Source organism: Crotalus tigris, unplaced genomic scaffold, assembly GCF_016545835.1.
Source record: "Crotalus tigris isolate CLP2741 ecotype Arizona unplaced genomic scaffold, ASM1654583v1 scf7180000017946.1269602, whole genome shotgun sequence".
In the NCBI taxonomy this organism is placed as follows: Eukaryota; Metazoa; Chordata; class Lepidosauria; order Squamata; family Viperidae; genus Crotalus; species Crotalus tigris.
The window spans coordinates 928019-955249 of NW_024096738.1; the positions used below are offsets into that span (position 1 = coordinate 928019).

Consider the following 27231-nt stretch of genomic DNA (forward strand, 5'->3'; position numbering starts at 1 on the left):
ATTTTGACTATGGCAGTCCACTGTAATATACAATAACAAGTCCCTTTGCACAGCTTGATTTAGTAAGCCCCAAAATGAAATTCCTGTAGGAAACACAACTGGTGAATATCAGAAAACAAACACTCTGGGCCTTACCCAAAAAATCTTAGCATATATTTTCGGATAGGATTAAGTGTCCTTGTGGAAAAAGAAGTTTTTTATGATAAGAAGTGCAGACTAGCAGATACAATGATTTGATCTTCATGTGGTAAGTACTTTTTAACCATTCTACCTCTGCATTTTGTAGTGGATTTGGTATAAAGGACAAATGACATGGGACAAAGCTACCTCATTTTACATGCTGAACATAGTTGGATTTCGCATTTTGCTTTGGAAGATATTAAGTCAATAGTCCTTCCCTGATCAATTCAGGATAATAAAAAATGAAGCACTTTGTGTGTGTGTGTGCACGCATGGATGTGAGAAATTGAAAAAAAATGTGGCATGTAATTGAATAAATTAACTGACAGTAGTAAAGGGAAGCACTTCATTATATTTCTTAAAGTTTCCATGTATTTCATAACTTTTCTAATTGTTATAACATATTTTGATAGATGGTACCTGCCTCCCTGTTTGCATTTGGTCTATCCTTGGATCTGAGGTCTACATCTGGATGTAATACTGTCAGTATATAGATGCAGGCCTCCACTTCACTAAACTTGCATACAAATTGGACAGTTGATGGCATAGCCATAATACATTATATACTAGTCCCTAGGTGAAAGCTAGTCATTCAACCAAGAAATCCAAAATTTCATTTGCCAACATATCGTCTCAACTAACCTCCAAGAAGAAAAAACCTATTTCTCTGCTTGCTGCAAAATTCTCAAAATAACAATTTAACTTGAAAGAGAATTTTACTTACCAATACCCACCCTGTCACCTCATGCTTTTCAGGACCACCACGAGTCTGAACAGCTAAATTGTCTCGGTCTCCTGGAAGAAGTTCCACTCTTTGGACACTATACTGTCCCCTTGTTACCTGTATATGAGAAGAAAAGATGGGCATCAGGGGTGTCCAACCTTGGTGACATGACTTTAACTCTGAGAATTCCTCAGCCAGTCATGCTGAGGAATTAAGCCATAAGTCTTAAAGTTGCCAAGGTTGGATATCCCTGATAGGAGTAAAGACTTGGAATGGTGGGTGGGTAGAGCTTTGTACTAGCCAGGATTGAACTTGAATATTTAATATACCATATAGTTAAAACATTTCAGATTTTTTATACTGAATTAAGTTAAGAGCACAAATTATTTTCAAGAGACCCAATGGGTTTTAGAATAGATTAATATTTCTTTAAAAAGCAACTTTTTCTGAGTTATACAATGAACTGCATTTAAAAAAAAACATGAATTGCTTTTATGATATTGTAGGGAGAGCTACCAGTTGCCCAAAGAGAAAGTAACCAGTGTGACTAATGAAAAGCAGCCATGGGAATATAAACAATTATCTGCTAGTTTTGTGTTTTCATTACGGAGGAGGAGATGCGCATTTTATTACCTAGGCCCTTTATCGCCCAAGCATTAGAAATTCATTCCTTCACTGGGTAAGTAAGAGAACGAGTGAGTTCAAGAATTCAAATCAAAATAGTCTTTCCTTTCCTTATGTTTTTATCACTGTGGTTAGCTGCCCAGAATTGTAGAAATCTTTTAAATAATACAAAAATATTAAAAACATATAAATTCCCCTTGAGCATGGCCAACAAGCATTTTTCATGCTTTTCCCTTCTGACAAAAAGCTTATCGATCAGAAAGTTGGAATACTGAAATGAGTACAGTATTTGTGATTGGTAGTTTAATTGGTATCACTCTATCTCCTTTAGTTAGAAGGGTCAAGCAAGGCAATAATTTAGAAGTACTAAGAGCCAGAAGAGAGCCGATTCTCCATAACTGGTTGGTCAAACAGAGGGCAGCTAGGCAAGTTCTGACCTGGTTTATGCTTGGATGGGAGACCACGAAGGAATACTAAATTAGAAGGAGAGATCAAAACCTATTTCCATATTCTTGCCAAAAATAGGCAAGAATGTTCCCTGCAATCGATCAGCTGGAAGCCAACTCTATTAAGCGTGGTAGTCAAACTACTGGAGAGAATTGTGGGAGCTGATGTAAGGGATCACAAATCAAACACAACCACTTTGTGGACATCTGAGTAACTTAACATTTTCTTTTAACCTTCTCTTTGGTCAAAGAGTGATTTATAAATAGCAGTTTTAATATGGTTCCTGACATATTAGTAAAAGAAAAGATTGCATTGGATAGAGGGGTGCAAAATGGAAAGAAGCAAACACAGGCACCAGTTCCTAAAATTATAGTCGAAATAGGTTAGGTTGCTTCTTGTAACAATTGAGGAAGAACCAAATATAGTTGGTTTCTGGGCAGAAGGGATGAAATAATCCTGCTTTTCTTGCCTCTGTAATTCTCTTGCTTCTCCCTGTTACATGTCTTGGAAAATAGCCCCCTTGTAAGAGTTACCATCTGAAATCCTATTTTTGTAACCACACTATTATGTCTTTTAATTAACAGCTCAGCTTCCATTCAATCCTCCCATTATTGCCTTGCGTTTCAATCTGCATCTGAAATATTGTACACCCATGATGTCATATCCAAAACCATCTATCCGTCTTCCTCTCTCATTTTTTCTTATGAAAAAAAGGAAGAAACCTAGAACAGGGCTTTTCAACCAGTGGTACAGATACCACCTATGGTACATTGGCACCTGGCGGGTGGTATGCGACCATCCTAGAACAGTGGTAGCGGGGGAGGGGAATGAGCTGAACTGGTAACAGCACTGCATAAGCCTGAGCAAGAGATGGCTGGAGCTGCAGGGCTGTCAGGGCTCAGTGGAAGCACCAGGATCAACGCCAGGCTCCAGCTGGAGCCCAGCGCTGATAGTGGCACTTCTGCTGAGCTCTGAAGAAGCACCAGTCAGCTGAAATGTTGCAGCATCTCCAGGGTCTTGTGATTTACATTCAGATGCTTGGCAACTGATTCATATTTATGACGTTCACAGTGTCCCAGGGTCATGTGAAGTGACCAAAACCTGCTGCAACCACCCAGCAGACGGGTGGAATAAAAACCAAACACCCCCCACCCCACCTCCGCTGCCAATCCCCAATAAAAATGCTTACAACAATGAAAACATTGGACAGGAGGAAGAGCACCGCTGGGTGGGCAGGCAGGTGTCTTGCTTGGCTGTGGCTTTTTTCAATGCCATTGTAACTTCGAACAGTCATTAAGCGAACTGTTGTAAGTTGAGGACTACCTGTACTTTATCACTTTTTTCCTTTTTTCGGTGTGTGTGTGTGTGTGTGTGTGTGTGTGTGTGTGTGTGTGTGTCATCAAGTTTTTGACACCTTGCTAGGCAACTGGTGGTACTCATAATGCCATATCCTAAAAGTGGTACAATGGGTGAAAAGGTTGAAAAGCCCTGACCTAGAAACATAATAGTTCCTAGATAGGTGGCAATTGCCCAAAGGGAAAACAATAAATGCTTTATTTCTCATGCCATATCCAACTGAAAGGGCCCAACCCTCATCCCTGAGGCAAGAGCCAGGTTTTCAAGGCCTATTTAAAGGCAAGTATGGCAAGGGCGGTTTGAATTTGGAAAGAAAGAACACACTTTCTGGGTCCTGCTCACTTTAAATTCATGTCAAATCCTGAGAAATCAGATGGTAACTTAGGCCTCTCCATAGTAAAAATTTTGGTTATCTGGAGCCCTCTAGGACATGAGGCTCCTTTGCTTTCTCCTTATTCTGAAAATAGTTATTTCCAGTGCTTTTTTTCTTAAAAAAAAAAAAAAAGGTGCCGGAAGTCACACACGTCATACAACCCGCCTTGCCTACCCTACAAGGTTCCATCCAAAAAAGGTGCCAGAACTCCGTTCTGGGCATTCTATGAGAAAAAAAGCCCTGGGCATTTTACTGCTTTATAACCTGCCTCTTGTGCAGTACTTCAAGGTAATTATCTTTAACATATATTAATTTTATTCATCTCATAATACAGAGATGAATTAATTTCTATATTAAGAGATCTTGCTTCATTTTATCCCCATCACAACAGTCTTATGAGGGAGCTAAGGTGAAAAAGAATGACTGGCCGAAAGCCCAGCCTATGAGCTTCCATGGCTGAGGTTGGATCTAAACCTAGCTAAAGACTTAAGCAAGGGGTTGCTGGATTTTAGCCCAGGCCCATATAGTCCAGCAGTCTTTTCTCACAGTGGCCAGCCACCAGGACAAAGAAGCGCGCTAGTTTCCCAACAGAAGGCTTTCAGATGCAGCCACAAGGCTAAAGCTACTGATCTCCATGACTTCTATTAACCGGTCCAACCCCTTTTTTTTGAAGCCGCCAGCCCTGCTGGTAACCAGCACCACACCTCACGATAGCATCTTCTAAAGTTGAATTACGTGCTGTGGAAAAAAATCCTAGGTTTCATTGGTCATATTCTAATCTAAAACTTTACATCACACTACTCATTGTTTTACCAGCAGCACTTGAGATGACCACTTCTATATTACCTTTGTTATTCCCAGCATAATTTCTCCCATTGTTTCCCATTATTTTCTATAGCTACCACAAGTACATATTGATTAAAAGGTACAGAGCTACTACATGAAATAAACATGTTTTTACTCTCCTCTAACATACGTATGATAATATAAAAGCCTTCATTTCTGAACTTTAATTGTTGTCATAAATAGTGCACATTAATTGCACAATTAGTGAGTCATGGAAATGGCTTTGACTAGATGTTAATATTTTGTTTAAACCTGAGTTATCATCTCTGCAAATATGATTTTCAGCTTAAAATCTAGTTTGAAGCCAACATCCCTGTCACTGACTTTAAATCAGTTATTTCCGATTTGTGGAACTATGAGCTAGCAATTAACTGGATTTTTACAGCCCAGATCTAATAGCCCTACTGACTATCTAACTTTCTGGACATCCAGAAGCACGTCCTGAAATTCTGACTTCTCATGAATAAAATCAAGCTAAATTAATGTCTAAGAAGAGACTGGAGACACTGGAAGCTGAGAAAATGGGTAAATCAAGGACTTTCTAACACGGCTCAAATTCTCAGCTACTACAAAACAAGTCAAGGTCATCAATATTATCTGATTTCATTCTGCTGAAGCAGCAACTCCTTTCTAGTTCCTCTATTTTCTTCATTCATGGGCAACAAAGAAATCTGCATCACAAATAGGCCTTGTGTTTGTTGCTTGAAATATTTCAAGGTCTCCTGAAATACACTGGCATTCTGTTCAAGTCATTCCTCAGTACTTGCTCCTTTTAAAGACCTAATATGGTGAAGTGTAACAGAGTTCATATAAAAGGATAAACAGAACTGAATCCAGAACTAGATTTCTTCATTGCATTGTTTTTTTTGAAAAGAACATTCTATAATTTAAATAACACTTCCAAGGCTCTGCAGAAAGTTTGGTTTGACAAAGCACTTTCTACCACATACCTAAGTTCATGTATCATTATGCTATATTCTAATCCTTTTGCATTTGTACTTGGAATAGTTTTAAATGAGCCATTAATATGATGAATTGTTCTCTCTTTTTTTCTCACAGTTACCTATAACATTTTATTTCTGAATAGAAGAGAATAGAACAGAACAGAATAGAATAGAATAGAATAAGGAATGGGAAAAAGAGCAGAGCAGAGCAGAGCAGAGCAGAGCAGAGCAGAGCAGAGCAGAATAGAATAGAATAAGGAATGGGAAAAAGAGTAGAGTAGAGCAGAGCAGAGCAGAGCAGAGCAGAGCAGGGCAGAGCAGAACAGAACAGAACAGAACTAGATTTCTTCATTGCATTGTTGTTGTTTTTTTTGAAAAGAACATTCTATAATTTAAGTAACATTTCCAAGGCTCTGCAGAAAGTTTGGTTTGACAAAGCACTTTCTACCACATACCTAAGTTCATATATCATTATGCTATACTCTAATCCTTTTGCATTTGTACTTGGAATAGTTTTAAATGAGCCATTAATATGATGAACTGTTCTCTCTTTTTTTCTCACAGTTACCTATAACATTCTATTTCTGTACCATTTTTGTGCCCTTAAGCATTACAAATAGCACATCCTCCAGGAATTTCTGCATATGACTCACCGCTATAAAAGGAATCTAGGAGACCCTTCATTTATGTGCATGAACTTGGCAAGGTGCTGGCATGGCACTCATTTATTCCAATGAAGCTTTCCAGGAAAATCTTCTGGTGAATCATCTTCAAAACTTGCCCAGTTGTCACTAACCTTGTTCCAGATGAGAATTGGAGTGGGAATTCCAATGACTTCGCAACTCAGATAAACCTGGGCTCCACTGACATTCCAGATGTCCTTAGGAGGGGTCACAATGGATGGGCCTAGAAATAATAATAAAAAGAATCCTTTTAAAAGAGTAAACAGTGTATTCATGAATTTGTGAAATAGAAGCAATGTTATTATTAACCAAAAATTGTTAACAGAAACTAATCCCTCTCGGTTAGCTGGTGATCATACTCAGAAGCCTGGTTCTTTCAACTTGTTTTATCTGTCCTGAGAGGATTTAAACCTCTGCTTGTCCAGCCCCCTTGCCTGGGACAAGGAGAAGACTTTGGGAAGCAGTTTTTGGTATGGCTTTGATTTGAGTGATGGCTTTGGTCTGCTCTTCAAATGGGAAGGGGATCTCATTCAGGGCAGGCCTGGGACCTTGGGGGGCATCTGAAGAAGTTCTTTGATTTTTGGACTATATCTTGTAACTGCCCTCAAAAGAATGTCAATCTTTCTTGATGCTGCTGAATATATAAGGAAGACTACTTGCACTTCAAAATAGAACTACTAGTTGAGTTCTTGCTTTTGTGTCCCCCTAGGATAATCAGGCAGGCAGGCCACTGTTGTGAGAAAGCCAGAAGACTGAGGGGATGCTATTCCCCTTTTGTGATTGAGAGAATTTCGACAAGGGCTGCTTGACACGTTGAGATCTGGTCACCTCCTCTTGCCAACACTTCCTCTTTTGTACCATTATTAATATGTGACAATTATTCTTAGATATCAAAGTTTTTGTTGTGACCAATGAAAAGGAGGCTGTACAAATCCCACTGGATATAAACATTAAAAGGGGGGCAATGGGCGAGGAAGCTTCAAAAAGCAAGTAGGAGAGAAAGATGTGAGTGAGAGATAAAACATAGCACTAATAAGGACCAAAGAGTTGTATCTTATATTCTGGTTATGTATAGGTGCTTTTCAATTCTGCTATACAAACCAGGAAGCTGATGCAAGGCTATCTTATGATCATACAATGTTCATAAGTATGCAATATTTTCAAACATCAGCATCAAAATCAGACACCGATAGAGAACAATCCATACATAACTATTTTTCCAGTCCATAGTTGACTTCCCAACAGGAAGTTAAATATCAACAAAGTTTGTTTTCAGGAACTTCTGTTATGACATTTCAAAACTTAAAGGCCCATCTCAATCCTGAAATGAAAACACACTTTGCTCTTAAAACAACAAGCAATTACTCAGGACATTTCCCTTGCCACTACTTTTTTGTTCTGCCAAGTTTCAAAAACTAAAGCTGAGCCCAACTGTTGCTCTGGAATGGTATGTGGGAATGACCTTGAGAGACAGGAAGAAGAACAGCAGCCTAGATTACCATCATGCAAAAGGTAACAGCTCACAGAAAGAAAAGGGACTGGGAAGCATTTCACAAGGGGCCCTCCCTAGTTTTCTAGGGAGTAAAAGTAAAGAAAGAACGAAAGAAAGAAAGAGAGACTTGCAAGATCCTGCTACTGTAGCCTTACAATAAAGATGCTGTTGGTACTTATGGATTGGGCTTTTTATCAGGATTACTTCAAAGGGCGACCTATTCTCTCCATAAAGCTTCAGCTTAAAGATATAAAAAGCTGTTTTGGCTTTGTCTCTAGTGCTGAAGCTGATAGTCATAGACATTTATTCGTTTAACAAAGTTTTGTAGCTACCCAAGTACCAAAAGGAACTCTAGATGACAAACAAAATAAAAACATAATGAAATTAAAAAAAAAACATTTAAAATAAAATATGTTGAGGCCCTGCTAAAATATCCCATCCATCCACCAGTTATCCCATGCCAACTCTATCATTATCCTAACTAACCCCAATGCCTAGGGCAAGGGTAGGCAACCTTGGCTCTTTTACGACTCGTGGACTTCAACTCCCAGAATTCCTGAGCATGGCTGGCTCAGGAATTCTGGGAGTTGAAGTCCACGAGTCGTAAAAGAGCCAAGGTTGTCTACCCCAATGCCTAGGGGAAAAGCCAGGTCTTTCTTGAAGGTGAATAGGAGTTAGGGCCATTGCTTCTCTATCTTTGGAGGAGGCTCTTCCACAATGCAGGCACTATAAAGAGTAAGCATGCGTCTGAGGCAACACCAGGTGACACTGCTTCACCAAGGGAATCCAAACCGGGCCCATCCTACCATATCCAGCAGGAATAGGCAGAAACTATAGGGAACAGGCAATCCTGTAAGTAATCTGGAAACAATATTCATTCAGACTGACTGAGCAATGCCCAATCTGTTCCTAAACCATGAAAAGAAATCTATTGAATTTCTTGCTTAAGAATCACCTAAGCAACAGAATCGAGATAGGCAAAAAGGAATGGCTGTTTCCTATTTGTAAGCACTACTGTATTGTGCCTTTGATAGAACCTGCAATATACTTCCCTTTTCCATATTTGTAGTATGCTTTAGGGAGATTGATATTCAGAGACATCTACCAACATGCCTGTATAAGATCAAGGTTTATGCAGTATGAGACAAGCTGCTGTTCTTGCGATTGTTGGCTAGAATTACTAGATTTTTCTTTGGCTTAGCTGAAGTTGCATAGCTGTGACCTTTTGTTCTATTCTGCTTCAGCACTGGCGAGAAAATAATCCCTGGGGTACATTATTACCATGGGAAGAGACAGACCTTCCAACTCAAAGCTCCTACAGTTTTCAGCATAGGATAAAGTGCTCACAGCAGAAAACATCCAAGTATCATGAGTCAGATGATATTTATGAGAGGGAGGAGCTTTTCACGAAAGCAATGTGACCTAGTTCTGAGCTTTTTGTCTAATTTGACCACTTGGTATACATCTTAGAAGAAACTGCTAATATTAACCTGTACTCAGGGGGTTTAGGATGTTTAGGCATGGACCTTTGGCCATGCCTCCTTCGCCCCCTGCCACCAGTCTCAACCCACTTACAACCAGCTTTCCTTCTCTACTGGCACCCCACCGACACTTCTCCATGGCCAATGGGTCCCTGGCCCTTCGTCTCTGCCCATTCACCCAGACACTGTTTGACCGGCCTTTGGCTGCATGGAACAAATAGCCCCCAGCCAATCGGGTGGCAGGCAGAAGCAATGGTGATGTGGGAGCAGCATGCGATTGGCTATGGGTGATCAGAGAGGTTGTGGCGGGGGCACAAAAAAGTACTGCAGCTGCTCTGCAAGGTTTGGGGCCTTGCAGATCCTTCACCAGGACCAGAAGGAGGGGAAGTGGCTGCAGGAGTAGCAGCAGCTGGGGCCACTGGGGGGACAGCCAGGTGAGAGTGTGTTGGGGGGACCCCTCAAGAGGGCTTCACAAAGACAGGTTGGCTCGCAACTCAGTCAGCTCCAACGAAAGAGGGGAGGAGGAGCAAGGCTGGTGTGGCTTCTGGCATTGCGAGGGAGGGCGAGCTGGGGGGTAGTGGCAGGCTAATAGCAAGGCCAGCACGGCTTCTGGTGTTGCAGGGGGGAGCTGGGGGAGCCTGGGGGGAGTGCACAGACTAACGGAAAGGCCAGCATAGCTTCTGATGTTGCAGGGATGTTGCACAGGTGAATGGCAAGGCCAGATTGGCTTCTGGCATTGTGGGAGGGGTATCACCAAAGGTCTGGATCAAACAGTGTCTGGGTGAATGGGCAGGGATGAAGGGCCAGGAGTTGAGAGACAGGGGCTGTGGAGAAGTGCCGGGGTAGTGCCAACAAAGGAGGAAAGCTGGCTGCAAATGGGCTGAGATAGATGGCAGAGGGTGAAGTAGGTGCGGCCAAGGGTCCGTGCCTAAACATCCCATTCCATAGTCAGATTATCCTCAGAAAGAAAGTGTGATTGATGTAGGCAGGACTGGATGAAAACCATCTCATGCCTCAAAAAATAAAAAATAAAATAAAATGGCATCCCTCTCCCTATTTAAAAAGTCTAATGAAAAGCTGGATCTTCTATAGCATCCATTTATATTTTACTCTCTGCTAGAATTTAGTCCCAAGGGCTTCTGGTCCAGATACATTATGTGTATAATTATTTAGGGAAGTCCATGTTGTAAAAATGGCTTATGTTTCTCAAGAACTCAAAATGATTTACAAATAATACCACAAAACAGCACAAAGCCCCATTTTAGCTCCCAGCAATTCTGGTAAGAAGAACCTCCATGAGCAAGAAGGTCCATTAGAAATGCTTTGCCTGAAGGAATTCTTAGAAATCCTGTCAGTTAAAGTCTTGTTCTGAAGATTTTGGACACAATAGAAATCTAAAAGCAACATCATAGTGTATTTCCCATTAGTGTATAGATAATATATAAATATAGTACTGATTCTCTCTCTTTCTGTCCTCTGTCCAAATCTCATTTCCAGAATCAGTGATTCTCCAGGGTTGCTGAGAACAGTTTACTCTCTGTTCCAGGGCTTTTTTTCTCATAGGACACCCAAAACGGAGTTCCGGCACCTTTTTGGGATGGAACCTTGTAGGGTAGGAAAGGCAGGTTGTATGATGTGTGTGAGTTCCGGCACCTTTCTTTCTTTCTTTCTTTTTTTTTTTTTTTAGAAAAAAAGCACTGCTCTATTCTATTGATGTTGCAGCCAGATCACCCGCACATCTCTGTTCTATTATTACAGCACAGAACACATTGAGAAAGGATATACCATACATTTGTTTCCTGGTACTTATCCACAATTCCACTCTCCTCCTTTTCCTTTCTTCTTTTTCCTTCTTTTTCCTTGAGGGAATAACTAAGGAGAGGGAATGTACCTGGTAAAGTGGAGAAGCTTTTCTACTTTACTGAGCAACTCCCCAGCCCCAGTGACTGGTCATTCTAGTAGGCTTCTCCAAATAGTGAGTTTTGGTTGTTGCTAATCCTGTGGTCTAGCCCTTCGTGAAGACTATCTGCCAATTATAGCATTTTAGGAAATGGCTTTGCTTAACTTGTTCTACAACCTGAACATCAGAATGCCACCATTCAGCAGCAAGCCAAGGCAGAGGCTATGCTATGGGGTCAGGAAACTAATCTTCAGTGATGACAACAAATGTTAGGTTGGTATAGTAGTTTGTTGGCAAGGATTGATGGATGGCCCTTCAATTCAGCTGTGGGGAAAGGGTTGTGGCATGTTATTCTTCTTTTGCCATATCTCTAAAAGTCTTGATTTTGGGGGAACTAGATGACATATTAGTGAATGTTGAATATTATACTTCTAATTCTATTTAATTTAAATGCAATTCAACTCCCAAGACATTTGAAATACTTTTAGTAATTGGGGACAGCTTTTTATTCCTTCTATAATCATAAGGAAGCCTATGATCTACAGCCTTCCCAAGGCGGAAAGGAATTCAGACCTGCTGGGATCTCTCTGGGAAATTAAAATATGCATAGTTCTCAGGACTTTTGTATGATGAACATTATACCCATTTCCCCCTGAGAGCTGTTATATTCCTATAGTAAGCATTTCAGTCACCGGTCCTTGGGCAGTATATGTTTAATGGTGAAATTAGTATATTGTTAAACTGGGTCTACTATAACTCTGGTTTCCAAATAGATTATTATTTCTTAAACTTTTCAACACCAAGAAGCACCAAGCACATTCTTCCTCTTGCCCCTTATGAGGACATTAAATGATTATTTCTTTCATAAAAAGGGGAAAAATAAGAAAACTTTTAAAATAAATGCATGCTTCATTTATGCATCATTAACACTTTACTACAAACTATGCATGATTCATTTGATAATGGAAGCCCTGTAGTCATTACAACATTCTTCCTGATTGGTTACCTGGTCTTGGTTGTAGTTGGGGAAAACCATTAAAAGCCTTCATGGAACAATGTCAAGCTGTTTGGGGAGCTCTAATTCTGAGTGGAACATAGTTTCAGAAACATGCTGATAGACAAAGTGCCCATCCTCATTCCTACTAAGATGGCCCAAAGATGTCCCAATAATTATTTTAAAGAACACATTTTCATATTGTTGTTTTCATCTCATCCGTAGCCAGAAGCAAGGCACCTTAAGGTCATCTGGAGCTTTCTGTTATTGATGCAGAATAAGAAGACAACATCTTGAAAGCTTGACAAAGATTCTTTCCCTCTCTTCCCCACCCCACCTAGACACTTATACCATAGAGCAGGGGTAGGCAACCTTGGCTCTTTTATGACTCATGGACTTCAACTCCCAGAATTCCTGAGCCAACATGGCTCAGCTTGGAAACCTCTCGCTTTCCCCTCAGCATGGCTGGCTCAGGAATTCTGGGAGTTGAAGTTCACAAGTCATAAAAGAGCCAAGGTTGCCTTCCCCTGCCATAGAGAATCAAGGTAAGGAGATCTTGACTTTTTTTCTTACTCCCTCCTCCCTTCCAGGACTAAGCTGGTGTCAGCCTTAGATAAGATGCACACCCAGGAGTACCAGCTTTATATTTTTTTGTACATTTACATTAACAAGAATCTTGCAATTCTGAAAGTTGATCTTTCCCCTCTTGCCTTTTCAGTCAAAGAAGCTAAGAAGGATTCTTTTGAGATATTTGCCAAACTCCCATTCCTCCCACAGGCTCCCGCAGGCCTCTAATCTGAATGTTGTCTACTCTGTAGCTCTTCTGTCTCTCAAAGTCATTCCCACATATAGCTGGTGTTTATCTAATAGTGGCTGAATTCCTTCTTCAAGGCCATCTCCATAGTTGTCTACAGTTTGTGATGATGGAATCAGGGCTTGGTTAGCCCCTTTAGACTGTTGTGATTATGCACTCTCCCACCATCTCACTGGGCACTCTCCTCTATGATTATTATGCTGGCTGGGGCTAGGGGAAGGATGGGTTTCTAGGCTTCTTTGGAGGCATCTGCTCACCTAATGCCTGATCAGTGTTTTCCAAGTTCTTGTTGGGTATTTATGCAGCTACTTCTAAAGAGGAAAAAGAACTGTTAGAAGCTGTTCCCTTGAAGTTTGAAAAATTTGTGGTTTCTGCTGTGAGGAAAGGCATTTTGTCAGTGATGCTGTTTTCATGGCTTGGGCTGTGCCTCAGAATAAAAAGAAAGGTATTGGAGACTGGCAAAACTCAGTCCTGGGATTGCTGCAGAAGAGAAGTAGCAAGCTTTAAAACTCCAGCAACATTTTCAAAAAAATGTGGTTCTTGCTCCCATTTTGAGAGGTTCATTAAAATGAGGCAGAGACTGATAATTGTCAGAGTGGTGGCTTCCAAGGACACCACTCTGACTCTGGAGGTGCATCCACACAAGGAAAGAAGGAAGGAAGGAAGGAAGGAAGGAAGGAAGGAAGGAAGGAAGGAAGGAAGGAAGGAAGGAAGGAAGGGTTCACTGTTACTTGAAGTACTCTGGCAGAAAGCAGGAATGTGCTGGCTGTGCTCTACTCCCATGTCTCCAGCAATCAGCAATGGTGTCTCACCCAGCTTAGAAGAACATCAATCTGCCAGAACATTCTTTGATATCGGATGAGCTCAGGATCTCTTGGCTTTCTGCAAAGCTGTTAACACCTACTTTTTTCAGCAGGTCTTTGGAGTTTATGTTCTATATGCAACAGCCCTTGGCATTGGGGATTTTGTTGTTGAATCTTACTTTTACCTAATTATTGAGCGGTGGTTTTATAAGCTGCAAAGAATCAGATATGAGTGAGGCAGCACATACGCCTAGGGAAGGAATGAAATAAAATAATAATCTGTCCCACACTGAAGTTGTAAAAACAACATTCCTGGCTGGCTTCATTATTGAGGCAGAATGGGCTGAAGAGTCAGAGTTATTACTTTAGGCAGCTAACTTTTCTGCTGACTCAAGGACTGGAGAAATGTCTGTTAACACAACCATGAAAAAGACCTTTGATCAGCTGTGGGGCACATCTAGGCAAAGAAATATACGCAATAACCATACCAATAGCAATAGTACTTATATACTGCCCCAAAGTGCTTTACAGCTCTCTCTTGAGAGGTTTACAAATGTCAGCACATTGCCCCCAACAATCTGGATCCTCATTTTACCAACCTTGGAAGGATGGAAGGCTGAGTCAACCTTGAGCTGGTTGGGATCCAACTGCAGGCTGTGGACAAAGTTAGCATGCAATACTGCATTGTAACCACTGTGCCACCACGGCTTCTAAATACAACCACTAAACTTTTACTTTTATTGTTAATATATGATTTGCTCTTTGATGTGCCTCCTCCTGATTAAAAACTTTAGAGGATTCTCTCTCTTATCCTTTGGTCTTACAATCTCTTCTTAGAAAGAAGTAGATTTTCATTGCATAAATTATGCTGGAAAAGGTGGTGTTAATTTTTCAGACATTCATTTCAGCTCTGGTTGTAAGTTATAAAACATTTCTGCATTCAATGCCTGTTACGGTATTTCAGGCAGTCCTATGTTAAATAGCAGATGAATGTTTTATTTATTTTTAAAGATACATGTGTATCTTCTTCAATTGTCTTAATATTGATAGGAAGGATTTGCTTTGTACTAAAAAGCAGAGATGAGAAATATAAAAAGAATACTGTTCCTTCTTCTTAGCTTTTTTACATTTTCAATAAAATACTTATTCATTAGGTTTTCTCCTGCCTAATTTGAGGGACATGGTGGCTTGGTGGCTAGGATGCTGTGTTTTAGACTACTAAAGAGCTATATTAACAGGGAGTCACTCACAATTATCCTATGCCTTATTCAGGTAAAATTAGCTTTTCAAGTAGGAGTCTTGAGAGAATGTAACTGAATACATTCATCTGGAATTCTCCATACCAAAACTTTGGACCTAAGAGAACCAAGCATGGGCTTTCATAGCTCTGCTAGATAATAAAGGCAAATTGGGGGGGGGAAAGATGCTTTTCTGCAATGGGTAAGTGAACAGAGTCACAGAAGAGTCATCATTAATGGCAGAGAATATGTTTACCTTTCAGGTGTCCTGTACAGTAGAAGAACAACTAATAACACAGAACAGTGTAGGCTTTTACAATTATGGCTCTGAGCAGAACACAACAGGATGCAAATGCTCCGCTAACATCCTGCTGCTTGTGGAATTGTTCCATAAGTTTCATTTCCTATCCCCTGAGGATGACAATCATGCTTTTAATACTTGGAAAAATAGCCCCAAATAACCATATTTCCCCCTTTGGAATGCTTTCATAATGATACAAGAAGATATTTAAGCTGCTTTCAATCAGCAGCCTATCATAGCGTGTTGGGTTCAAATTTTGTATGTTTGCATGAAGCAGTTTTGCTTGAAGATTTTTAAAACTTCAGCGTGATTCCCAGGAAGAGATCTTAATTTCTGTTTAAGACCTTACTATACCCCAATGGGTTCATGATTCAATATATATGGGGAATGTGCAATAATTTTATTTTACTAAGTCAAAATTCTGCTGTTCTGCCAAATTTCAGTAGTATGCTGAGTTAATGGACCACAGGCAGAGTCTCAACTTCTTAGAACCCAGGTCTGGCTTTAGCTACCAGAAGTCTTTCCATCTCTACAATTTATCTGTCCATGCCTTGTATTCAAAACACACCTCTTTTGCTCAGTCAGTCTTAAAGCAAACTTGTCAATTTGATATCAACTACTACACTGATTGCAGTAATATCCCTACTGCTTATTATTATAAAATAAAATATGCTGCTGCTATGATTATTAATTGAAGCCTAAGATTAGCACTAATATATACTGGATCTGGAACTTTTATGACTAGACTTAAAAATAGGCTTAATGGATATACACCTACTAGTCTTGTGAGATGATTACTGGAAAATAGCTGGGGGGAAATGTCTTCTCTAATGCAGATAAAAACAAAAGTGGTTTTCCCAATCCATGTTTATCCAGACATACTGGATTGCAGTTCCCATGACTGCTCTATTGGCCATGTCAGCTAGGGATGAGGGTTTCTTTCAGTTAACCAATCCAGATGTGAAATTTTTTGAATGCTTGGTGCAGCTTTACTGAAAAGCATGTAAACAATAATTTGTTATAATTCAAAGGAGAAACATCTTGAATAAACTTCTGCAGCTGACACTGACTCCATTCACAAAGTTCAACTGTTGTGACTGAAAATTATCCGCAGGTTCTAGTAAACTTTCAGGAACTTCTGTCTTAAAGAGTGATATGGAACCTTTGACAACACACCTGTGGCTTTATTGTCAGAAAAACTATCTCCAATGTACAAGTTATTTTGCTTTCTTCGTCCTTCATCTATCTGTGGGAACTCTTTACTGTTTTTAATTCCAAAAACATAACCCCTTCCATGGCTCACAAACTATCAGGTTTTCTTGAAAGAAAGCAACAAGATTAAAGAGATTTGTTACTGTGAGAATATGTTACAGCATCTGGGAAACTAATCAATTTGAACGCCTCCTCAAATCAGGCCAGCAAATGGATCTCCTGAGGAGGCCTCTTTGGACTCGATTATCGTAATTTGCAAGAAAACAATGTCAGTTAGAGAAAGTGGATTGTTTTCTTAGACATATATTTACAGAGTATAAATGTTTGGTCCCTATGCAAATGCACCATGGATTTAAAGAATGGAAAAAAGCAACCACATAAACCAGGAAGCTTGTGGACTCAGCATAATCCAAACCCTGATTCAGCAAAGGTCACTGAATACATCTAAAGAATGGAGATGCTTAGAGGATTATTAAACATAACAATGTAATAATATATTAGAGAGTAGAGGGGAATCTTTAAAAGTTGCACATTTTTTCCTCTTCTTCCATTACAGCAAGTATTATTGAGAGTTATGAAAAAACCTATCCAACTCTTTTTTAGCTTAGTAACGTATTAGTAATTAACAATGGAGAGGGTTACTCATTCCATAGCCTAGTCCTATTGCTTCATACATTTACGTGCTCCACGTTGCATTTGGAACTGGTAGGCAGCTGGGAGCAGGTAGGAAAACAAACAACATGACAGCAGGATTTGGTGTGAGGAAAAATATGAGGAAAAAAAAATCAGTGTGAGCAACTGTTTTCAGAGGCAACCTTCTACATATCCTCATTTCTACTTCCAATCTTATTTTACAACACAGATGGGCAAACGTTCACCCTAATGGATCTACTTTGTTTTCTAATAGCATTATTCAGGTGTGCTACCTAAGGCCAGTTGCCTAGACAGAAGGTAACACAGACCAAGGTTAATGACTAAAGTTCTCAGTATTTGTGCAACCCAACAATTTGTATACAGAGCCAGGATCATTCTCTCAAGAATCCCCCAAAACATTTTTAGCAATGTTTACATTTTAGCAATATTTTACATTTAGCAATGTAAAAACTAAATTATTACTAGTTAGGCAATGGGCTAATCCAGAAACTGTTGTTGGTACATTGTAGATCAAATAGAGATCTACTGTCCAGCCTTTTGTATTGTAGTAAAGAACCAAGTTGGGAAGGAATAAGGGCATGGGGAACTAGGGGAAGCCACCAAGAGTGAAAAGGGTTAGAAATGTTTTTAGACCAGAAATGCTGCTGGCTTCTAAAATACCTCTATGCAAAATGTTTTTTTGCACCAGAATGTCAAGTCACATCATGTGGCAGTTGTGGGTTCCTAGTGCTTTGTTCTCCCTTTTCTTCTACAGACACAAATGGAATAGTAAGTGGATGGGTTCTCCTCCCTCCCCCAACCTGGCACTCTGCAATGTGGCATTGGACTACTACCAGTCTCATTATATGGTGCTCTATGTCATGGTACCTTTGTGCAGTACACAATTTGCATGCACGTGTGCAGTAGCCTTGATGACCTATCACAATCAGCTAGATTGTTGTTCCGCCAAGCTGCAGTTTCTAGTCATCTGCTATAAAATCCATTTGTTATTTAGGTAATAGATTTGCCTTTAGGACTTTCAGCTGCCTGTTTGTTATTCCATAACTATCTAACTGTTACTTAACTGCTGCAGCACATCTTTCTCCTATTGCAGTTTTCCCAGAATTCAAACTACGTCATTCATCTCACTTGCCCAGGCAATGGAACAGTAGAGTTTACTTTGCTCTAACTTCATTTTCTAGGGCTAAAAGGAGGTGCCTGGCTCAAAGTCACTCAGCTGGCTTTGTACCTATGGGAAGAACAGGGCTCACTGTCTCCAAGTTTCTAACCTGGCATCTTAACCACTTCAGCAAACTGACTCATCAAGATAGTCCTTTCTCAAGTCCAATGGGTTGAAGTTAAGGCTACCATCTCTTGTGGAATTCTGGATCAAAACTCTTTGCTGTCACGTAGTGGTCCTCCAGAATATTGCAGCGCAGATCTGATAGCTCAGGCTGATGTTGAAGAAGAGTGATTCCTTAATATCCCATAAAGCAGGGGTAGGCAACCTTGGCTCTTTTATGACTCGTGGACTTCAACTCCCAGAATTCCTGAGCCAGCATGGCTGGCTCAGGAATTCTGGGAGTTGAAGTCCACGAGTCATAAAAGAGCCAAGGTTGCCTACCCCTGCCATAAAGCTAACATTTAGCTGGAATCCTGCCATGAAAGCATTTGAAAGCAAGTTCCCCCCTCCAACATAATGCTAGAAGGAAGGAACTGTTCCTTTCATTTTGAAATAAATCAGAGAAAAAAAGCCAATAAATTCCCAACTAGCTTTTGATTCTATGAAAGAAACCAAGCATTGTTTGAATGGAAGTTGGCTCATGTTATTTGCTTGGCAGGAAATGCAGAAATTGCTTGCCATTACTTTCCTCTGGGATTTTTTTTTCCAGCTTCTGAGCCTATCTATAGCTCTGAGAAACAATGAAAATCTCCCATTCAAGTACCCATCAAGGGAAAAACTAAAAAAAAAAAATCAAATTTTAGTTCTTTTGAACCACCCTCAAAAGAAAAAAAGAAAGAAAGAAAAGAAAAGCAGAATGAAAAATAAAAATAAACCCAGACAAAAACAAAGGAAAGAAATTAGCAGAAACTTTGTAATGTGGGGATCGGAGGGGAAGAGAGAGCTATTTATTTTCACAGACTGACACTGCTTTGGTTGACTAATTCTGTCTTATAAGTCTATCTGCATTCCACTTTAAAAACTCAAAAAAAATCTCTGGAATTTAAGAGGACAACTTGTCCTGGAAGTTTTAGTGCCAAAGAAAGCTAGGCGACATTTCAAAAAGCTTTGTGAAATAAGCCTAAAAACATCTGAAGGGTCCAATTTTTTTTTTGCACTTTTCATGCCTTTTACACAAGATGGCTATGGATGCCAAGGAATTGTTTTTAACTCTATCTTATTGTTAAAAGCTTCAGGAACATTATTGTAGCCTTGCCAAGAATAGTGCAATATAGAGTACTTATAACATATGGTCTAAAAGCATTTAGACATAGAATTTTAACAAGTTTTATAACACATGCAGTACAAATTGTAGAAGATGATTCCAGCCTTATAAACATTGTAGTAAACATTAATTAACATTTTACAATTTAATTAAGCATGTGTCCTAGTTGGCCAGAGCTCAAAATTCTACTCTCCCCAGAAATACTATGCAAGTAGTCTTTACTTAATGATTGCCCTGTTTAGCAACCATTTGAAGTTTCAATGTGCTGAAAAAGTAATTTGATGACTCCTCCAGTATCCCCCAGTCAGGAGATTGACATTTGGGTGTTTTGCAACTGGTGGGCATCCTGCAATCATATGTCTGTCATTTGCACATTTCACATCCAGTTTTCAACAAGCAGAATCAATGGAGAAGCTGGCAGTAAAATCATAATTTGTGGTCATGTGATGTTTTGCTTAACAACTGTGATTTGTTAATTTAATGTCCAAGGAACTCGTGTTGTAAGTCTGGAGCGACCAATTCTGGTTAAGTGAGGACTACTTGTGGAGTGATTATAGTAAAAGCTATTAGCCAAATATTCCCTTTGCCTGGAATATTCTATATCTTCCCAGTATTGCTAAATTAATATTACTAACAAGTATTATATGAAAGCCGTCGATAAGGGTAGAGATCTGCAGCTCATTGTTCTAATGCACTTTGCTATAGGAATCAGTAGTTGGTGAGAATTTATGTTATGTTTCAGTAAATGATGATGATGAAGGAAACAGGGTTGAGTTTTTGGAAAAATTATGCAACATTCTAAATGAATACTTTTATGGGGCAGGCAATTATTCTATGGATGAAAGAATACATAGACAAAAATGAAGTAAGAGATTAAAAAAAAACAATTGGACACAGAGAGATATTTGGCAAGTGTCTGCTTAAAAAGCAGTCTATTTCTATTACATGGTTTATGCATAAATCTATTTTATGTGCTCAGGGAAGGGGAATGAAAGAAAACGCATGATTGATTTGACAGTTTATGGGGAGAGACAGAATCTAACGTATACATGGTTGATGACAAGGATTAGCTATTATTTGGTAATGTCAAGTCTCTCTGCATGAAAGCATAATCTTGTTTTCTAAAAATGTTTTTTTAAAAATTGAGATATATGCTAAATGCAGCACAGACTTTAGAAGCAGAACGGCCCAGGAAAGAAGCCACTGACAATCAGTTCTCTTTTATTGACTTTAGAGCAGAGGTCCCCAACCTTTTGGGCACCAGGGACCGGTTCCGTGGAGGGAGTTTTTTCCGTGGACCGGAGGGGGCATGGTTTTGTGTGCTGCCTGCATCTCGCGGATGGGGCTTTGCTTGTTTGTGCAGACCGATTGCTGGCATGCTGTGGCCCAATACTGGTCCGCAGACCGGGGGTTGGGGACCCCTGCTTTAGAGAACCTCCCTCAGTTTCTCCTCAGAACAGATTTACCAAAACTCCATTATCACCAGCTGATGCATCAGGTGAAACTACATCTGTAGAGCATTTTTTTCTAAACAAAGATATTTTAATTTCTTTTTAAAAAAAGATCTCTGGTCAAAGAGAGGGATTTAAATTACTTTATTTCAGAATGGTTTCCAAATTTTGTTTCATAGCAACAAGGATATGCAGTCAAAAGGTCATCCTTATACAACAGGGAAACTAAATTGTATATTAGAAGCTCATTGAGTATTCATTAAGAGAAATAAAATGTCCTTTTTATCTCCAACCCTAGTGTAAATATTTCTTTGTATCAATGTTGGTGAGGTTATATAGCCACATTAGCCAGATATAGTAATGATTGTTTATGTTGAGACTAATATTGTCTACTTTAAACTTTCTGAAAGAGTTCAGTAAACTCAAGAAAGCAGTTACCATATTTACCACAAAGCTTTTAAATCACCTGGAAGCTGATCACAATCTTGATTTATGGGGGTTCTTACTATGCATGATCAGATAGACCTGATTGTTATCCTTATATTTCATCTATTCAACTCTGATATATGGAAATGATAATAAGTTTGGAAACTTGATTCTGCTATCTCCTCAAGTGTTAAAGCCCTATTCACCCACAATGACTTGCTGTTCCTCTAATAATTCATCACAAGTACAAGATTTCCTGTTTAGAATACTCTTGTCTTAAACCACTGACAACATTTGCAAATATTCTATCTTACTGTAGGGTCTGGAGGTCATCTGAGGCTCAGCTAAGTATTTTGCTTGTTTGGAATTTTTTCTTTGGCAAGTCGAAAACATATTTCAAGCCTGTGTGGTCCTGTCTTCCCATTTCCTTTTATTGGTATGTGAGACTCAATATTATAGAACAACCAATACATCCTTTCATTTAATTTTGGTATCTTTTGAAAAAGCTCTGATTTCATTCTCAACAACTATTATAGTTTCCCTTGGAAATGGTTATGGTGTTAGATGAGGCCCACCCTCAGCAGTGGAGGTTTACAAGCTAATTCTGGGCCTTTCACTCTCTTTCTCAGCCTAATCCACTTCATAGGATTGTTGTAGGGAAAAACTGGAAGAAGGCATGTTATGCATTTTGCGCCTTAAGCTCTTGGTGGATATAAATGTAATAGATAAATAAATTAAACACACCTGAGCACTGAAAAAATGAGCAGATCTCTTCAAAAGCATATGGTGTGCTATGGGTAGGAGAGAACCTCAGGCACATGCCAAGTTTAGTGAGTAGTTTTGTATTTTTGTAAGACTGATTTTATCCAAATGCAAACTGCAAGCATAGAAAGCAAGGTTGCATATTTCAATGATTTTTTAAAACCTTCAGCACATTTAGCACCCTGTTCTACCATGCCTACATTGATAAAATTTTATTCTAGTTACAATAACATTTAGTCAAAATACAAAGGAACAGCTAAATGGTATTCAACATGACCAAGAAACATTATCAGGCATAAGCACAATCTTAATCTATTCAGTCTAGTGTTACCATCAGAATAGCAAATCACTCATTTGATATGTGGTATTTGGGTGAGGCTCTCATAATATCTAAGATGAAATTCATCAAGACATCTGCACTATGCTTAAAAGACAGCCTAACCATAAACAATTGCTTCTGTTTATATTGAGTTATTAAAAATAACTTTTTAGCTAGCCCTTCTTTCAGTATTAAAAAAGCCTTTAATATTGACTATTTAGTAGATGTAATTTTATTTCAGTTTAATTAAAAACAATAAATGAATTAACTATTTTTGAACAAGTGACTAGTATTCCCTATGACACTCCATGGAAGTAAAAGTTGGGATTTTGAAGAAGCAGGATAGGAGGAGAATTGATATTTTAGAACAGTGGTTCTCAACCTGTGGGTCGGGACCCCATTTGGGGTCGAACAACCATTTCACGGGGGTCGCCAAACAATGCAGTCCACCATTTTTTTCCCCTTTTCCTTAGCTGTGCTAATCCCTTTTATTCTATTGGCTTTTGAAAGCCAATAGAATAGACTCTCTTGAATAGAGTCTAATTCTATTGGCTTTCAAAAGCCAATAGGAATTGTCCAGGCTGTCTCTGCCCTGATGAGCCCGCCAAAAGTCCCATTCTGCAAACGGTGCTGCACCAGTTGAGTAGTCCTCGACTTAAGACCAGTTGAGTAGTCCTCAACTTACGACCGGTTGGGGGGTCACGGCATTAAAAAGGTTGAGAACCACTGTTTTAGAAGTTTGGTGTTGGAGAAAACTCCTGAGAATACCATGGAAGGCCAAGAAATAAATGGATCAATCAACAAATCAACCCAGATTTCTCATTGCAGGCACAAATGACTAATCTCAGATTATCCTTTGGACTTTATGCAAAGACTTTGCTCTCTGGAGAAGGTTCTAATGCTGGGAAAAGAGGAAGGAAAGATGAGGATAATTAGCAGCAAAATGGATGGGCTCAGTTACAGTGGTGATGGGTGCGCTGTTGGAAGACCTGAAGAAGCAAGTTATGGATAGATCATGATGGAGAAAATCTATCTGCTCTATGTGGTTGCTAAGATTGATTTTGTGCCATCAAGTTGATATCAGTTATAAAAACTTTAGTGCTTTAAGTTCAGTGATGTATTTCCAGTGTTTTCTTAAAATCACAGCATAGCAAGAAATTTAGTTATTTTTTTTAACAAAGAAAGCTTTGTATTTTGATTCATACTAGTTTTCCTTCTTGTGTAAAATATGCAGAGGATGGTTCATGAGGTAAACAACTGAAAAATCTCTCTGTATGTCAGGACAGTGATTCCCAAAGTGAGCCCACAGAGGTTTATGGAGTGCCACCAGGTGATTTTCTGTCTCTTTTCAGTCAGAAGGTCATGCTACAACTTACTTCATCCATTGCCTGTCATCTGGCTAGATCCTATTCCTACTGCAGCGCTACCTCGCCATGTTCACCACCATGAGTTCTTTTGATGATATATGTTTATGCCTAACATTAAACCAGGCATTAACCTCCTGATAAAAGAGCAGAAACAGCTTTTATTGATATGAAAATTCGTACTCAGGTATTTCTTTCAAAGAAAGTACTTAATTTGCAAAAGTCAAATATTGGTATCATGCAGCATGGAGCATAAAAAAATGCAAATGGTGAATAAATACTAAATTTTGGAATAATTGGTTTCCTTAAAAGATTTAAAAGGCCTTTTATTGGAAGTCATAAAAAGTTAACTATAATCATTACTTTAATCCCCCAAATTGGGAATTTTCATGCTCTTAAAAACAAAATGGATAGATTTTCTTTAACTGAGTGCTCCTTGCATCTTCCAAACATTTATTTAAACTGCCACAGTGTTTCAGAAACATTGTGTTATGATCTAACCTGGAATGCCTTTTTGTACTGTAGATAATAAGATCAGGCAGACTTGCTATAACACTCAATCTTCCACTCCTACATTAACATTCCTGGTATGCAAGGCAATGGTGGGGAAAAAGACATTTGCTGGATGAGCCAAAAAAAAAAAAAAAGGAATAAAGCAAACGAGGCACAAAAAGGTTATAAATGATGCATCTTGAAAATATATTCACAGGTGATTTTTCCAAGACAAAACATACGCCCACAATCTTACTAGAGGTTTACCTCAAAATTGCAGTAGTTCTCTTAAATTGAAATTACCAAGTAGCCACACCTAATTCCTGATGATTGCACCAAAATTTGTTCTTCCTCTTCAATGAAGATCACTCAATGATTTCTGTTTTTTTCTACAGCCATATATCTAATCCCAGAATGACCTTTCCTGAGAAATTTTCTTGAAATCTTGATGTGAAGATACTAATACATTTAGTATTAAAATATTACAGTACTAGATATTACAGTTGAATTGTAATTGAATATTACATTTGAAACAAATTATTTAAAATTCAGCGGAAATTATTTGCCGCAGGCAGGGCAAGAAATACAATGTAATAGCCAAAACTATCCCTAGGATTCCCTTACAAATAAGTTAGGACTATAGGGATTGAAATCCCAATTTGATTAAACTTGGTACAGATTAGCAGAAATGCAAGGAACTACTGGAGACAAATAATAAAATACCCAAATATTCTCAGTCCTAAATTAATAAAACTCATCTATGAAATGCCAGCCAAAGTTACAGTGCTCCCACCACAGAAAGCCGTAACCAGGGTTTTACTCAATATGTGAATCAAAACTAAAAGAATTAAACTTTCAGCTAAAGCTTAAATTTAAATAATTTTCCTTACCCAAACCACACACCTTTTTTTAGAACACCAGAACCTGTTTAAAAAAAAAAAACAAGACTGGCAGACCAAACTTGCCAAGGGTGAACTTGAGTCCCATCCAAAGGTGCCCATTTCTACTATAAACTCATGTACAGAAACTAACAAACTGTTTTTTTACATCCTTTGTGAGGTTAAGCAACTATCAGATGTTGCTTTTTTTAAAAAAAATTGGTTGCTATGCTTGATGTCCCAGGACTGCCTTCTTCAGAAGTTACACAATGGGCGCTGGATCCTATTTGTGCGCTCACTCCGAAGTCAGCCCCAGCGAATTCAATGGGCTTACATCCAAGCGAAGGCGAGCGGGCCAGCATCTAGGCTACAGCCCCACTTCGTGGATTCCTTGCCCGAGACCCCCAACCCGACCTTGCCTCTTCCCACCTTTAATCCCAGGTGCGCAGGCGCCACCTTCTCGCGCCTCTGCCTACCTTGCTCGCAAGGCCCCTTGCTCCGCTGCTCGACGGGGCGCTCGCCCCGGCTCTTCGCGCGCAGGCTGGCCGCCCGCAGTTGGCAAGTGCTGGGATAGGTGAGGCCGTCGGAGCCGCACACCGGGTAGCGGCTCTTGCAGACGCACACGCCGGTGGCCCCCCGGCTTTTGGCTCGGCGGCGGCACTCCAAGCCGGTCGCGCAGCGTCCCCAGACGACGGCAACGCCGTCCGAGACTCCGCTCCCGCACGCTTCTCCCTCGCCGCGGGCGCATCGCCAGCAGCAGCCGCAGTTGTCGCGCACCTTGCCCAGCGGGCAACCCCAGGCTGGCAGCGGCGGGCATTCGTCGGGGACGCAGGGTGGGCAACCGCCGGCCGAAGCGCCTGGCTCCTCCAGAGACGCGGCGCAGCTGAGAAGCAAAAGTAGCCAAGACGGAGCGCACCAAATATCCCGCATGGTTGCCAGAGGCTGGGTCGGAGGCGGCTGGCGTGGTCGGGACTCCTCTTCCTGGCAAGGGCTGGCGAGGGACCTTAATTGCTGGCGCAAGCTCTGCGTTAAAAGAGGCAGCCTGGAGTTAAGTCTCCGCCCCCAGCATCGCCGTTATAAACAGAAACGATGGCAAGAGACTTTGTATGTCCTTGGCGGGAGAGGGAGGAGTAAGGGGTGAGAGAAGAGAATAAATCGGGGGCTTCAAAGTTTAAATGGCACAGAAGGAGGTACCTCACCAGACGTGTTTATTAGCGTAGTTTCTGTTTTCTGTTTCCCATAAGGAGCCAAACATAATTAAATTTAGACAATGCCCTACCTCTACTTAAAGCAGTCAATTTGGCCATCTCAGCAAATTCCCTTGTCTTCACCACCCATGCCTTCTGTTGTAGATAAAGTCACACCTTTTCACCTTTGTGCATATAGTAGTTTTGTTGTAGTCATCACATAGGTCAATGTCTATGGAGAGTCTCCATCGTCCAGGTCATGGTTGTCCCAAAGGTGCTTTTTCAGGAGGCAACTGGACTTTCTTGTTTTTCTTTGAAGATGTTTTGCTTTTCATCCAGGAAGCTTCTTCAGCTCTGACTGGAATGGAAGGATTTATACTCTTTGCAGACAGCAGGTCATTTGCATTTTTTTAAGAGAGTCTCTCAGGCCATTTGGAGGTTTATCTCAGGGTCACCTGAGTATTATTGTGTGTAATTGTGTCCAAAATTTTTGGATTTTTTACATTTCTAGGATGATTGAAGAGCCTTTATACTCCTCGATGGTTTTACTGATGACATTTTATAAAAATTATCTTTAAGACTATAACAGTGTAAACTGCAATCCTTTCTGCCACATATTCCCCTATTGATCCATATTTATAAACCAAACTTTTAGCCCGTTGTATTATTTATTTTACTTATTGGTATCCTGCCTTTGTTATTTTTATAAATAAGGCAGTGAACATATCCAGCATACCTTCCTCCTCCTATTTTTCCCACACCAACAACCCTGTGAGGTGGGTTGGGCTGAAAGAGGGCGACTGGCCCAAAGTCACTCAGCTGGCTTTCATGGCTAAGGCGGGACTTGAACTCACCATCTC

The 27231-nt window shown here is 39.9% G+C and overlaps 1 protein-coding gene across 1 annotated transcript in view; it reads right to left on the reverse strand.

Annotated features, from left to right (window-relative positions):
* The window catches only part of IGFBP7 (insulin like growth factor binding protein 7), a 27728-nt gene extending 1484 nt beyond the window's left edge, over positions 1 to 26244 (reverse strand). The window contains exons 1-3 of the mRNA XM_039345235.1: positions 25661 to 26244; positions 6291 to 6400; positions 905 to 1021 (exon numbers count right to left, since the gene is read on the reverse strand). Of these exons, the coding sequence (XP_039201169.1) occupies positions 905 to 1021; positions 6291 to 6400; positions 25661 to 26114 (681 nt within the window). The 5' untranslated portion in view covers positions 26115 to 26244. The remainder of the gene's footprint in view (positions 1 to 904; positions 1022 to 6290; positions 6401 to 25660) is intronic.
* Between the last annotated feature and the right edge of the window lie 987 nt (positions 26245 to 27231).